A 15,314-nucleotide genomic window follows, 5' to 3' on the forward strand; every position below is an offset into this window, starting at 1 on the left:
CCAGCGTATCAGTCACCCCATACAAGCCACTTAGCAGAAGGGATTGGTTTCCCCAGTTTTCCCGCTGTGACTTTGAATATGTGAGAAAGGAAAGGATCCAGAATTAAGAAGGTTGCCTAAAAGACCCTATTAGGTAGTGCTAAGAGGCTAGGGGCGGTGTTTCTCCTTTTTGCCTATGCAGTGAAGACTGTGTCAGGAGGTAATTCTTAGCACTGAGTTCTGCTTTGAGCGCAGCATTTACCCAGGCACTGCTGCCAGTAGCAAAGACAGGAGCAACAGGAAAACCAAATGGAGTACATGAAACAAGGTAACCTATTCATTTTCCATCAAGCATAGTTCCCTAACAAGATTCTAAATATTCTGACTCATTTCTATAAAATACTACAGAACAGGACTGATTATACCAGTACTGTTCATTTATAAAAGGAAAATACCAATGTAGAAGACAGCTAAAATATGTACACAGTTTGAGGACATATTAAGTACCCTTCCAAAAAACGTTAAAAGAGGATTTCTCCACGCAAGTCCTCTTTTTTATTCTTCAAGTGGAATTTGAAAATGCACTGTAGCACTCCCAGACCATGACTATCCGAGATCCGTAACTCTGTATTTTTTTTTCTGAAATGTCATTTGTACATAAAACCACTTAAGAAACACAAACTTTTGTCTTAATAAGGTCCGATGATTTGCAGGCCTAATGGAGAGAGAGCCAGAATAAGACATGGAATCAGACATTCCTGGGTTTGAATGCCTCTCTGCCATTTGTCTCCTATGGTACCTTGGGCAAGTCACTGTTCTTTCCAGAAGTTTCCATATGTGTGAAATGAAGACAATGTCCTCCTTGCAGGGATAAGAAATTAAATGAGCTAATGGGTAAAGATAGAGGTGGATTTAAATCTAGGTCTACCACTTACTAGTTATATGACTGTGGACAAGTGACTAGTCAATTCAACATATATTTACTGAATGCAAAGTCCTGGGGGTACGGGACTAACATGGTCCCTGACCTCAGGGAGTTTAGATTCTGGTGATGTAGACAAAAACTCAAGTTGATAACCAGAATACAGTGTTAAATGCAGTAATCTGTTTTCTGAGAATCATCTCAGGTTGGCCTTAATGAGGTGCCACACAGATAAAACGTGTAACTAGTCCTGAATGTAGAGGCTTTTTCAAGAGCAGAGCCATTTATCATCACTTCATGTGCAACAAGAGCACACTTTTAAATGTCACACTCTGACTTATCAACCAAAGTTTCTTCTTCAAAGTATAGATCCTTGAAATACAATTTGGACCTGATCCAACATTCTTCATTCCTTCTCCAACAGCTTCAGCCTGGCTCTGGGCAGGCCAGATCAGACAGAGGACCAGCTAATAAGATTTTTTGAATGATAAATGGTGGTTGTACACATGCAAAAGGAAGGCCATAAAAGGAATATTTGTCTAGAGCCAGGAGCTGGCTGCCTTTAGAGACCTTTGAACTACGGCAACAAGTGTTCCTAAATACTTTCACTTGAACTGAAAGATACACAAAGAAAAAGTGAATCTCACTTTCTAGATTTTAGTTTATCAGTAGCCATGGACTGTTCTCACTAGGTATACAGCTTATAGCAATACTGAAAATAATAGCAATATATAAACAGAGCATGAGAAAACCTACACCCATTGTAATGATAATAGTACTGATACTTATTGGATGCTTATCATATGCCAGGCACTATCTTTATATGCTTTAAATGTTCTATTTCACCTCATCCTCACAACAACCCGAAGATAGGTATTACCACATCTATTTACATAAGAAAAAGCAAATGTTTTAAAGCATTTAAGCAACCTGCCTAACGTTGTTCAGGTACCCCCAATATAGTAAATTTAATTATAATTATGTACACATGAACTGTTTTACCAATATTGTAATATTGTATTTAAACACAAGTCACGAAACAACATATTATAAAAGCTACCAAAAAAAAAAAAAATTAAAGAATGGGGCGCCTGGGTGGCTCAGTCAGATGGGCATCTGGCTCTTGATCTCGGGTTCTTGGGATCAGCTCTGTGCTCAGTGGGGAGTCAGCTTGAGGATTCTCCCCTCTCTCTTTGCCCCACCCCCAGCTCACACATACTCTCTAAATTAAAAAAAAAAAAATCTTAAAGGATGAGATTTAAAAAGTAACACAAATAGCTCTAGTATTTTCTTCCTGCTTTCCAAATGGCTTACTATACATGTGCCCCACTTTGAAGATCACTACGTTAGATCACAGGCAGTCAAAATCCAAGAACAAAAGAAAAAGTGAAGATTATCAGTTTTCAAACTTGAAGTGTATCACAGAATCATTACCACCCCAGACACACTTAAATAGCACCACTAGACCCCTAAAATTTTAGAGGAACTTGTATTCTCCTTGGAACTCCCAGGCATTCACCCCCCTGCTCTTTCCATCAAGCTTTCCAAATCGGTGACTTGGGCCCTGGGCTGGCCTGAGAGATAAAAAGGACTCTTTTTGCAAAAGTCAACAATACAGTTCTGGGGGTCTCAGCTTTCAGAAGACTTCCATAGGCAAAAGCACAGACAGAAAATAATGCCTTCAAGGATCCTTGAACTGCAGGATCCAGGCACCTGAGAGCCTACTAAGAATTCAGAAATAAAGGCCACAGACATGTTAAATCCGAGGCTGCTAAGAAGTGCCTGGAGTTGATAAGCTGCTAGAAATCCATCTACTACCAAGTGCCAAGTTAAAATGATATGCTTCTGGGCGCCTGTGTGGCTCAGTCATTAGGCCTCTGCCTTCGGCTCAGGTCATGATCTCAGGGTCCTGGGATCGAGCCCCGCATCGGGCTCCCTGCTCGGTGGGAAGCCTGCTTCTTCCCCTCTCACTCCCCCTGCTTGTGTTCCCTCTCTTGCTGTCTCTATCAAATAAATAAATAAAATCTTTAAAAAAAAAATAAAATGATATGCTTCTTCTGTGGACAAAAAGCCCATTTTTCATACTGAATCCTCACATATTCTTTATTCCATAATAGGTTAAACTGTGAAAAGGGTCTAATATTCAAAACATGAACTATCAGGTATTTCCATATATTAAAAATGATGTAGGAATTTTTTCATTCTGAAACTCTAGCTTTTACAGTAATCCTAATAATATCTGAAAGGGTAACTCTGAGCTCCAGATTTCCAAAGCGTTAAAACTTTTATTTCATACTTGTTTTTCCTCCCCAAGGTTAATGCAAAGTTAGAATTTCTTTTGAAAGGCTAGAGCTTCAAAATCATGAACTTCTATAAGCTGAAGCCATATCTGGAAAAGAATAAAGTCAAGAAAAATAATCAAAAGTAAATTCCTCAGGGCGCCTGGCTGGCTCAGTCCGTAGAGTATACAACTCTTGATCTCGGGGTTGTGAATTTGAGCCCCACACTGGGTGAAGAGATTATTTAAAAATAAAAACTTCAAAAATATAAATTCCTCTCCAGTCATGTGATCTGATAGTATGTACTTACAAATGCACAAATACCAGCTAAGCAAGAAGGCACTATAAAGGTGAGATCACTGATATGGTGGAGATTTTGCAAAGAAAATGTTTGTTTACAATTTTTCTTCACATTTCTACTTGGGATTCCTGCCTGAGGAAAATTATAAGTTGATAGAGAAGGGGGAAAAAAAAAAAAGACCTTCAAATACCTGCAATTTAAAACCCCAGACGATCTTTAACTAGGGAGGGAAATGTAGCCATCTTTAGCTCTGGAGAACTTGCCTAACATTAAGCAGTAAGATGATGATTATATTCCTAAGCCAAAGAGCCCACTCAAGTGAGATTTTTATTATTGTTTTCTGATGATTATATCACCTAAACTGAATAAAAAGATAAGACATCCCTCCACACATATTCATTCACTCTGTCTTTATATTTACACACCCATCTTAACTTCAGCTTTTTATGCCAGAAGCAGAAGGCATAAAAAAATGCCAGCAGATTCCAATCCTTAAAACTATGTACCAAACTGTGAAGAACTAGTAGCTCCAGACTCAAATCTAAGAGGAAGCATCTGATCTCAAGGATCACACTGGGCTAGCTACTTAGAACTCCTGCCCACTGTAAGAGCTTAGCATCCATCATCAACAAAACACAAAACCAGAACATTTTAATAAACTAAGTTACAACTTTGGAGGTTTTGCTTTCTAGCTTGTGATCCTTACAGTGCTGATATGCTATTTAGAAACAGATCCCACAGCTGGCTTTATAAGATTTATAAATCCCAGGTACTCAAGAGCTGGTTCTGCTCAAACAAACAACTTCACATGTCGTGGCTACCCGGCTCAGAGGAAGGACTGCAGTCTCAGGTGCAGCTGACCACCATCTGTACACCAATGAGGCTGAGAAGACATGAAACATATCAAATAATAAAGTGTGTACAATGACTTGGAAATAACTTAGCCATCACTGTTAAAGTCTATACTCCCATTTTGTAAAACGAGTGCACTGTGGCAAAATGCCAACTGGCACATGAACTATTATTTCACCTATCGCCTATCTGTCTTATGCCAAATACAAACACAACCTAAGACTAAGAGGCTTCTTCAGGAAGATATTTTTGGATAGAACCATATATTCTGGGTAGCAGGGTTGCTAAAATTTTTAATAAAGATACAGAGAGTACAATACTTCTCTCACATGCCTACCAATGTAAACAAAATTAGAGCAACAGCATAAAACATTTCAGCAGAGATAATTTTAGGAAAGTGTAGGTTGAATTAACTTTATTTTATAAGGAATTTAGAAAACATGAGCAAATATTGATATTGCATTAAAAAACAATTTAGTCTATACATCATTCTGATTTTAAAAATCAAAGAATCAGTGTGATACTAAAAAATGTTGTAACAGAGAAATGTGTTTCACTTTAGGACAAAATACTATCAGTGGTTTATTACATCTAGATATACAAACATAAAGGTAGTAATGCTAAAATGATGTAAAACTCTGAATCTCAAAGTGATCCAGGAGGCTGAAGGGAGCACCAATTGTCACCAATGTGAGATTGCCATATATTCTATCAAAAGAAACAAACTATCACTAGGTAATAAAAATAAGCAAATAAATAAAAGGAAAAGAAAAGGAGCCCAAGATGCCTGCATTTTAGAGTAAATGGTTTATTTGGTTCTCCTGTTACATGTGTCTGGTCTGTTTTCTTCTTCCAAGAAAGAAGGTAGATATGGAAAGGATCCAAGAATATTTCCCAGTTATATCCATCTTAGTTTTTCAGTAAGAATAACTATATTGAAGAAATGACACTCCTTGTCATTTTAACCACTTAATGTCTTATTAATATGATTTTAGTATGCTTTATTTTCTTCTTTTTAAAAAGCTCTTAAGTCAAGAATATTCAGAAACTTCTGTGTCTCTTAATTTAAGAAATATATCTATTTAATTCCTGGAAATTTTCTTTTTTCAAGAAGTGACAACAATACAAAGTTCTAATACACCAGGAGTCTTGAAAAGAATATTGGGTGATCCAATCATAACAATTTAAATTAGAATATTCAGGAACTATATCTGAAGGGTCAAAAATATAATTTATGACTCCTTGTGAGCTAAATTTCACTGAGAGATGCTTAAATCTAAGTCTACAACACAGGTACCATTATGCTTGAAATTTTTAAGAAAGAAAATTCATAACCTACTCAATAATCCTGGAGAAAATGTGGATTAAAATCAGTAGTCTGTTTTTATGTACAGATGTATAAACAAACACTTTCAGGGGAAAAAGGAAACATTAATATCTACAGGCTACAAATCACTTTCTTTTAAGGAAGAGTAAAAAAGATTTAGTATCTAGACCCAGAGCTAGAGATTGTGAGGGGAACCTAAAAGGAGTAAATACTAAAACTCTTTGCAGTGTAAAGAAATGCAAAAAACTCTTAAACTACAAATCTTTAATTTTACAAAACCAAAAAGCAGTCCAACTATTGCCCATTTATGATGATAAAAATTGAAACAAAAACTGAAACATTTTGTAAAAATTCTATTATAACATTCTTAAGTCCAGTTCATATTGTTCCACTGAGTCAAGTAAGATTTAAGCTCAAGGAGGGTGGGGGGAGGACACAAAATGAGAGAATTTTACCTTTTTTTGAGGAGATGATCACAATTTCATTTCAAGAGGATAAGGTAAAGAGCCCCTTAGTGACTTGTATACTTTATTACTGTCAATAGAAAGTCCAAATATTTCCATTTTTTTTAAACTTCTGGAATATTATCCAGATATTTAAAATATTGATATTTAAAGTTTACATTAAAGGACATCATATGCTGAAAACAGGTCTGCTTTAAATACAGTTTGATAATTCTGGTGGTACTTACTGAAAGAAGATTTCTTTAGCAAATACTGGTTTCATATATTTAAAAAAATCAGCAAGACAGAATTTTAAAAATCTTAATTTACAATACATTGTAAACAAGACAACTGCCACATGTGTCACAGACCAGCACAAGTAAGAAGTTTTCTCCAGATGTTTTATAAGACTTTGTATCTTCCTTTATTTGTTGGTTGGTATGAATTTTGCTACAAGAGAAAAAAAAAGATACATAGTCAGAAAAAGTAAAGAAAAAAATAAGAAAAAGAAATACATGTCAAAGAAATTTCCTTTCCAAACTTATAGCATTACCAGATATTTAGAACAGAAAATGTTAGTATTATTATACTGAGGAAGAATAAACTCTTCAATAACCAATCATCTGTCTGTGTTCATGTGACTACTCTTGGACAACAGTTTTGAACCAACTAATGGTGGTGGCATCAAGGTTCTTTCTCTATTACTCCTTGGTGAAACAGTCTTAAAAGCCCTCGATTTAAAGTTTTAAAAAAAAAAAAGAAAGAAAGAAAAAGAAAAGGTTGTTTTTCTTCTTCCTTCCTGTTTTGTGTAGCTTCTATTCTTTAAACTTTTTATCCCCCCAAAGAAAGTTCTGTAAGGGGAATTTTAGGAAAGACCTCAAACACACATTTGTAGAGAAAGGACAAAGTGTACACATGATAGGGAGTTTACAAGCTTCAGCTGTTACTAAAGACACAGGGATGGGGGCAACCGGGTGGCTCAGTTGGTTAAGCATCTGGACTCTTGATTTCAGCTCAGGACATGATCTCAGGGTTGCGGGATGGAGCCCCGACGACGCCAGCTTCACATTCAGCTGGGAGTTTGCTTCTCTTCCTCTGCCCCTCCCCCACCTTGTGTGCACTCTCTAAATAAATCTTAAAAAAAAAAAAAGACACAGGGATGTGTTCACCTTCTTTGGGAAGGAGGTCTATAAAAAGATGCCTTTTCCATGGCATAACCTCTTTGGAAAATTATTTAGCAAAACTTATGTAAAGCTAACTACGTCTACACTATAACTAGCAATTCCACCCCAAGGTATACACCCAAGAGAAAAGCATACTGTATGTACAAACGAGACATGAAAGAATTCTCAGAGAAGGGTCACCTGGGTGACTCAGTTCATTAAGCATTCGACTCTTGGTCTTGGCTCAGGTCGTGATCTCAGGGTTGTGAGATCTAAGCCCTACATCGCTCCAAGCTCAGCGCGGAGTCTGCTTAAGACTGTCTCTCCCTTTCCCTCTGCCCCTGCCCCTGGCACTGTCTCTCTCTCTCTCAAATAAAAGAAAAAAAAAAAAAAAAAGAGGAGCACCTGGGTGGCTCAGTTGGTTAAACGTCTGCCTTTGGCTCAGGTCATGATCTCAGGGTCCTGGGATTTAGCCTCACATAGGGCTCCCTGCTCAGTGGGGAGTCTGCTTCTCCCTCTCCCTCTGCCTCCTCCCCCCTCCTCATGCTCTGTCTTTCAAATAAAGAAATAAAAAATCTTAAAAAAAAAAAAAAAAAAGAGGGCGCCTGGGTGGCTCAGTTGGTTAAGCGACTGCCTTCGGCTCAGGTCATGATCCTGGAGTCCCTGGATCGAGTCCCGCATCGGGCTCCCTGCTCGGCAGGGAGTCTGCTTCTCCCTCTGACCCTCCCCCCTCTCATGTGCTCTCTCTCATTCTCTGTCTCAAATAAATAAATAAAATCTTTAAAAAAAATAAAATAAAAAAAATAAAAATAAATAAATAAAAAAAAAAAAAGAATGCTCAGAGAAGTGTTATTCATAAAAAAGAAAGTAAAACAGTCCCAAAGTCCAATACATAGATTGTGGGTATATTCACAAATTAAATACTACACAGCCACGAAAGATAATTAATTACTGCTACATGCAACAACATGGATTTCCTCCAAGTAATGTTGAGTCAAAGAAATTAGATACAAAAGAGTACACAGCAATCGATCCCACTTATACGGAGTTCAAAAACAGGTGCAACTAATCTACCATGTTGAAAGTCAGAATACTGTTACATTTGGGTGAGATGAATAGTGACAGGAGGGGCACGCGGGGGGCTTCTGGAATGCTGGTATTGTACTATGTTTCTTGATCTGGGCAGTGATGACATCAGTGTGCTTCCTTCATGAAAATTCACTAAGCTGTATGTTTATGACTTGTGTACTTTTCTGAATTTTTATTATAGTTCAATAAAATATTTACTAAAACAAAATTAAGTAAGTCTTTGAGGTTTTCACTCACCAGCCGAATCAGTTCTTCTTTTATAAGCCTGGTGATTTCTGCCTTTGCTTTCTGCACAGCCAGTTCATTGGCACCTGATGAGTAAGAGGAAAACATTATTCGTATTACTAGAATTACACTGGATGTTTATCCATGTCATGGAGATCCAGTAGGAAATACTGTAGATGACTTTTAGAAACACTGTACTGCCTGCCAAGATAGCGTTTCAGAACCTGGTGGAACATCATCCACATTATATAATGGCTGCTTATTATTCTGGTTACTTTTAGAGTTTCAAATGTAACCAATGAGATCACATTACATGTAGCGATAAGAGTTCTTCGTAGGGGGGCGCCTGGGTGGCTCAGCGGTTGGGCGTCTGCCTTCGGCTCAGGTCATGATCCCAGGGTCTTGGGATCAAGCCCCACATCGGACTCCCCACTCTGCGGGAGGCCTGCTTCTCCCTCTCCCACTCCCCCTGCTTGTGTTCCCTCTCTCGCTGTGTCTCTGTCAAATAAATAAAATCTTTAAAAAAAAAAAAAAGAGTTCTTGGTAGGCGAGCGCCTGGGTGGCTCAGTTGTTAAACGTCTGCCTTCGGCTCAGGTCATGATCCCAGGTCCCTGGGATCGAGCCCCACATCAGGCTCCCTGCTCAGCAGAAGCCTGCTTCTCCCTCCCCAACTCCCCCTGCTTGTGTTTCCTCTCCCGCTGTGTCTCTGTCAAATAAATAAATAAAATCTTTAAAAAAAAAAATTTTTGGTAGGGGGGCACCTGGGTGGCACAGCTGGTTAAGTGTCCAACTCTTGTTTCGATTCAGGTCATAATTTCAGGGGCATGAGATCAAGCCCCTCGTCCTGCTCCACACTCAGCAGGGAGTCTGTTTGAGATTCTCTCTCCCTCTCCCTCTGCCCCTCCTGCTTGTGCTCTCTCTCTCAAATAAATAAATAAATCTAAAAAAAAAAAATAGAGTTCTTGGTATGATTAAAAAGAGCAAAGAAAAGATAGATGATTAGCACTTTGTCCAAAAGAGACTAAGAAAAAGTTGAAGAGAAATATAAACTCCTTGGTTCATTTATTTAACAAATATTTATTGGACACTTATATTCCCTAAGGTGGAGGACTACCCAAGTTGAAGAAGTGATGCCATGGAAAATTTTGTGAAGGGAATCCCATGTGCAATGGTACAGATTAAGAAAGGCATGCTTAGGGGTGCCTGGGTGGCTCAGTTGGTTAAGTGTCTGCCTTCGGCTCAGGTCATGATCCCAGGATCCTGGGATCGAGTCCCCCACCAGGCTCCCTGCTCAGTGGGAAACCTGCTTCTCCCTCTCTTTCTCCCTCCCTGCTCGTGCTCTCTCTCTTAAATAAGTAATATAGGGGAAAAAAAACAAGGAAAAAAAAGGCATGATTACTGAAGAATAAGATAAGTAGAGTGTGGTTGGAAAAGAGTGTAAAAGAACACAGCAAGATAGCCTAGAGGATGAGGCAGTCTAGAGACATTCATTCATATAGTTGTAAAGATATTACAACAGAATGAGAAGGTAGGAAGTAGTCTATCAAAATGACTTCTACATACCATTCCTTACAAAAACCTCTCCCTCAGTTCTCCAGGCAGATTTAAGTGGCTAAGAGTTGAGAAGCAAAAAAAACTAAGGAAAAACAGGTATTATCAGCAGTCATCATGGTAGATGAAATTCAATTCTGAGATGGCTGTAGTTGAAGAGCTCATGTGACATCCAGTTGGAAATGTCAGTAAGGTCAATGGAAATATGGACCAGAAGTAAAGGAGACATGGAGATGAGAGAGCCATTAAGGGTAGTGTGGAGGGATCTAAAGCCAAGGGACAATGCTAGGAGCAGGTAAGTCTAGATAGGTAGCATACACCAAAAGAATAATAAAAATAAACAAAAGTTAAAAAGGGGGGGCGGCTGGGTGGCTCAGTCAATTAAGCATCTGACTCTTGATTTCGGCTCAGGTCATGATCTCACAGTCTTGAGATCAAGCCCCACGTTGAGTTCTGCACTGGGCATGGAGCCTGCTTAAGATTCTCTCTCTCGGGGCGCCTGGGTGGCTCAGTCGTTAAGCGTCTGCCTTCGGCTCAGGTCATGATCCCAGGCTCCTGGGATCGAGCCCCGCATCGGGCTCCCTGCTCCGCGGGAAGCCTGCTTCTCCCTCTCCCACTCCCACTGCTTGTGTTCCCTCTCTCGCTGTATCTCTCTCTGTCAAACAAATAAAATCTTTAAAAAAAAAAAAAAAGATTCTCTCTCTCCCTCTGCCCCACCACTCCCCTCTTTCTCTTTCTCAAAAAAACCCCAAATAAACAAACAATAAAATAAAAATTAAAAAAAAAGTAGATAGGTAGCACAATGTGCACTGATAAAAATGCAAGAGCTGAACCAATAGACTAGAAATTAAGGACTAGGAGTGAAATGTTAAACAATATGAGAACCAGGGATGCAATATATAAAACTATATATTTATCATTCTATGTAAGAAAATGAAATGAGGAAAACAAGCCACAAGAATTCCCCTTATTAGACATGAATAACCTTTTCTGATTCCAGAAGGAGCAAAGGAAAGGAAGAGGGGAGGAAGGGAAGGAGATGAAGGAAAAGGAAGAAGAGAGGAGAAAGAGCAAGGGGAGGAGGAAGAAGAAACAGTTTAACAATAGGAGTATGGCTGTGAAGTAGCAACATATCTAATTTAAATCCTACACCTCCACCAGCCAGCAACCACACATTTTAAAGCTGTGGGTGCTGGAAGAGAAGAGAGGTTGATGAAAGTAAACAAAAGGGTAGAATCAAGAGCTAAGCCAGACTAAAAATTACAACCAAAATGAAATTCAGGAGAAAAATATACTACTTGGCATGAGTTGGTGTGAAGCTTGTTGATATCCTGTGCTGTTTTTAAAAAAAGAAAATGACACTCTCACCTAAATCCAAGTAGAAGAGTAATTTTCCTACTTTAGTTAGAGCCTGACCATTTGGACCAGTTTAAAGTTTTGACTTATAAAGCTTCTTTAGGTAATAGGTTACATATGTTTATAAGCTGCCATGGAAAAGAGGCATTTCCTTTCATTGGTCCTAAAACAACTCTGGCTGTTTTTAAGGGATTCTCCACTAGTAAAAAGAGAGGGTCACAAAACAGGCTATTAATTATATAGGATGGCTAGGCACATAAGTCCTTCCTGTTCTCCTTCCCGCTGCCTGGTGGGAGGCCTGAAACTGCTGAGCCACAGAGAGCCTCCAAGGAGCCAGGCAGTAGGGTCCCTCCAATTACAGAACTAGAAACAGATGACAATAGGCTCCTTCCAACACCTGTTTTCATCCTATTAGAGTTCAGTTGATCTGGCTGACGTTTCAAAAACTAAAAAATCCTTTAAAAAACTAATCATCTATGAAAATCTCAAAGCTCTGGATCACTTTAATTACTAATCTCCAGTTCTTAACCATCACTATGGCTCTAGAATTCTAAAGATTCATTTTTGACAAGATTATCTTACAACATAGGAGGAAAAAAGCTGGTTTAGATTATAAAAACTAGACGTTATTTCCTAAGTACAAGTTGACAGTGGAGAGAAATGACCAGAAGCATTCTAAGTGGATGGAAAAGTCAAGCAGAAGCTGTGGGCTTCTCACTTCACTTGGCAGTAGAGGAGATATGTTCTGATAAAGTTCTATGTAAGATGAACCTTGATATATTATACTATACTAAACATAAGTACCTTTAAATTCAAGAATTACATAGAGGATCCTTTCTCAAAGCAATCAATTGTATCTGATTTATGTCTTTATAAGGCAGGCAATTAAAAGTATTGGTTTTGCTTAAACGACACCCATGATATTCAAGCTGAAAATAAAAGGCTGATTACATGTATACCAAGGGTTTTATCATCAGATTCCACTGGAAGACACTGTGTCTCCATCCTGTATGGCCTAAAGAACACTGGAGTAGGGGAGACCTGTCCAGTTCCAAGTGCAGAAAGATGTCAGTGTAATTTTCTCTCCTTGAAGAACTAGGTGCCAGCAATCCTCATTTTACTACACAGTAAGGAAGAGTATCACATGATTTAAAAACACACAGTCACTGGTAGAACAAAAGTCTTTCAGGACACATAAAAGGATGCATTTAAATACCTGACTTAATAAAAGTCACAATCACACACACACACAAAAAACACATGCAATTTGTTTAGTTCTAGCTCTACATCCTTTGTACACCATTTTAAAACATGCATGCATTTTAAAATATGCATGAAATAATGGCAGAATGGCAATAACATGGAACATATAAAGGCTGCATTTGAGTTTCCCCATTGCCACAATTCATCATTAACTTTAAAAAGTCCAATAGTGACAGTGCCATCAGTAAAAATGGCAGAGCCTGGAACTCCAAAATCCTGTCCTTGGACAAAAAGTGAATAAATTTGCAAAAATCTGAAATCAACTGTATCAGAAATCTGGAAACTAATCAAAAGTTTATAGCACCAGGCAAATACTTACTAAGGGAAAAAAACAAAACAAAACAGCATAACCTTGGCAACAGCACTTTTCAGTGCTTTAACTTACTCTGACCCTATCTCGCACTTTTAGCCAGGAAATGATTTCTACTTAGGGGTAGACGGGATACACACAACACGTGTTTCTCTTCTTGTGTCTATGCTAAGATGCCACACAAAAACAACTGAGGTTACCAATTCAAAGGAAAGTGACTAAACAGGCACAGCACTAATTAACTTTTAGTCATGTTTGTGGGATTCCTTGTTTGGGCCAGGAAAGAATCAAATCCTAGTATGTAAGCAAATCATCTGTAGATTATATTCAGTAAAGAACTTGCCTAAAATTATACAGTCTTCACAGAATCAAAGAAATGCCAAAATGTAACAAGCACTAACACTGTCACTAACAGCAACAAACCTCATTTACAATATACTTTCAATGGATCTAAATACCTTCTACTGATCTTTCCAACAATAAACTTTAGAGAAAAGCTAACCATTACAGTAGCCACCAGCCATGTATGTGGCTATTTAAATTTAAATTAATAAAAATTGGGGCGCCTGACTGGCTCAGTCAGTAGAGCATGCAACTCTTGATCTCATTGTCATGAGTTTGAGCCCCACAATGGGTGTAGAGATTACTTAAAAAAAATAAAAAATCAAATATGAATTCCTTTACAAAAATTAAGTAAAATTTACAAATGTCAGTCACACTGGCCATATTCTGAGCGTTCCACAGCCATCACAGAGCGTTCTCTTGGACAGTGCAGCTTTAAAGAGATCAAATAGAGGACATGCCTGTCAAGTAATACTTCGTATCCTGAAGACAAGTGACTATAGGGCTTAATCTGATGCATTACTCAGAAAATTTATCAAGTGTTTACCATCTGCTCTGAGAATAGAGCAGATGATAAAGTCACCACACCCACAGAACTCTAGTAGGGGAGGGACACAGACAAGTAAAAATATATTACAATTCCTGCGATGAGTACTGTGAAGAAAAACAGGTAAGCTACAGAGTGAAGAGGGATGAGGTAATAAGGCTTCTTTGTCAGAAGTGATGTGTGCGCCTCAAAGTACGCTAGTGCCCAAGATAATACGTGATGTGAGAGGCTCCTCTGGAGCCATCAAAGCCATTTAAAGCACTATGTATGTAGACTCTGAGCTTACAGAACACACAGAATCAACCTCTCCACAGCTCCAAAACCAGTATGCAACAAATACTTAGTTCATTAAATAGATGAAGTGGATCTGGCTGGTCTACACTTGTAAGTCTATTACAAAGATATTCAGATTAAATTTAAATGAAGGGATGCAAGTTGTCCTACTCTACAGTGGAATAATACATTAGGGGAAAAATAAAAATGGAAACTCTTTTGAACTCATTCATGAATGTGTGAAATAAAGTTAAAAAGCAAATCTGACTGGGGTGCCTGGGAGGCTCACTCAGTTCAGCGTCCAACTCTTAGTTTAGGTTCAGATCATGATCTCAGGGTCATGAGATCTAAACCTGCGTCAGGGTCCACGCTCAGCAAGGAGTCTGCTTGAGATTTTCTCCCTTATACTCTCCCTCTGCCACTCTCCCTGCTCCCGTGCACTCTCTCTCACACATACAAACACAGACACACACACAATCTCTCAAATAAATTAAAATCCAAAAACAAAACAAAACACAAAAAAACCCAAATCTGATCACTCTATATTATACCTTACTTATATACTTTGTGTTATGGTATTATCTGTCCACTTCTACTAGTTTTTTTTAAAGATATGCATGAACTTTTATGGGCATAATTTCACAGGGAATACTTGCTTGGATAAACATTCATTAAGTGAACTAATATACTGATTTACTTTCTAACCTTTGGCCAGAATATTCTACTTATTACACATCAGTCCTTAAAACACATGTTTTCTTTTGGAGTGATTTTCTAATTTGACTGAATAGTCAAGACTAAAAGAGTTCCATAAACAGATCATTCACCTTTCTGTATGTTCTGAATTTCTAAATAAAGACCTTAAATGATATATGAAACTATTTTTTTTCTTATACATGTTCCTTATTTTTATCCTCTCTAGAACTGACCTTATATTCTCTCCATGTCTGTTACATCTCTATCAACTCACCTAACTCAAGACTGCAACAGACCATCGACAGATGAATGGATAAAGATGTGGTATATATATACAATGGAATATTATGCAGCCATCAAAAGGAATGAGATCTTGCCATTTGCAACGACGTGGAT

The 15,314-nt window shown here is 38.2% G+C and overlaps 1 protein-coding gene across 2 annotated transcripts in view; it reads right to left on the reverse strand.

Annotated features, from left to right (window-relative positions):
* Positions 1-5,909: 5,909 nt before the first annotated feature.
* The window catches only part of DDX46 (DEAD-box helicase 46), a 72,796-nt gene continuing 63,391 nt past the window's right edge, over positions 5,910-15,314 (reverse strand). For both annotated transcript variants that reach the window (XM_081827043.1, XM_081827042.1), the window contains exons 22-23: positions 8,593-8,666; positions 5,910-6,553 (exon numbers count right to left, since the gene is read on the reverse strand). In XM_081827043.1, coding sequence (XP_081683169.1) covers positions 6,506-6,553; positions 8,593-8,666 — 122 coding nt within the window. In that variant the 3' untranslated portion in view covers positions 5,910-6,505. The remainder of the gene's footprint in view (positions 6,554-8,592; positions 8,667-15,314) is intronic.

The sequence above is a fragment of the Leptonychotes weddellii genome, chromosome 7, assembly GCF_054177405.1.
Source record: "Leptonychotes weddellii isolate Sample4059 chromosome 7, ASM5417740v2, whole genome shotgun sequence".
NCBI lineage: Eukaryota > Metazoa > Chordata > Mammalia > Carnivora > Phocidae > Leptonychotes > Leptonychotes weddellii.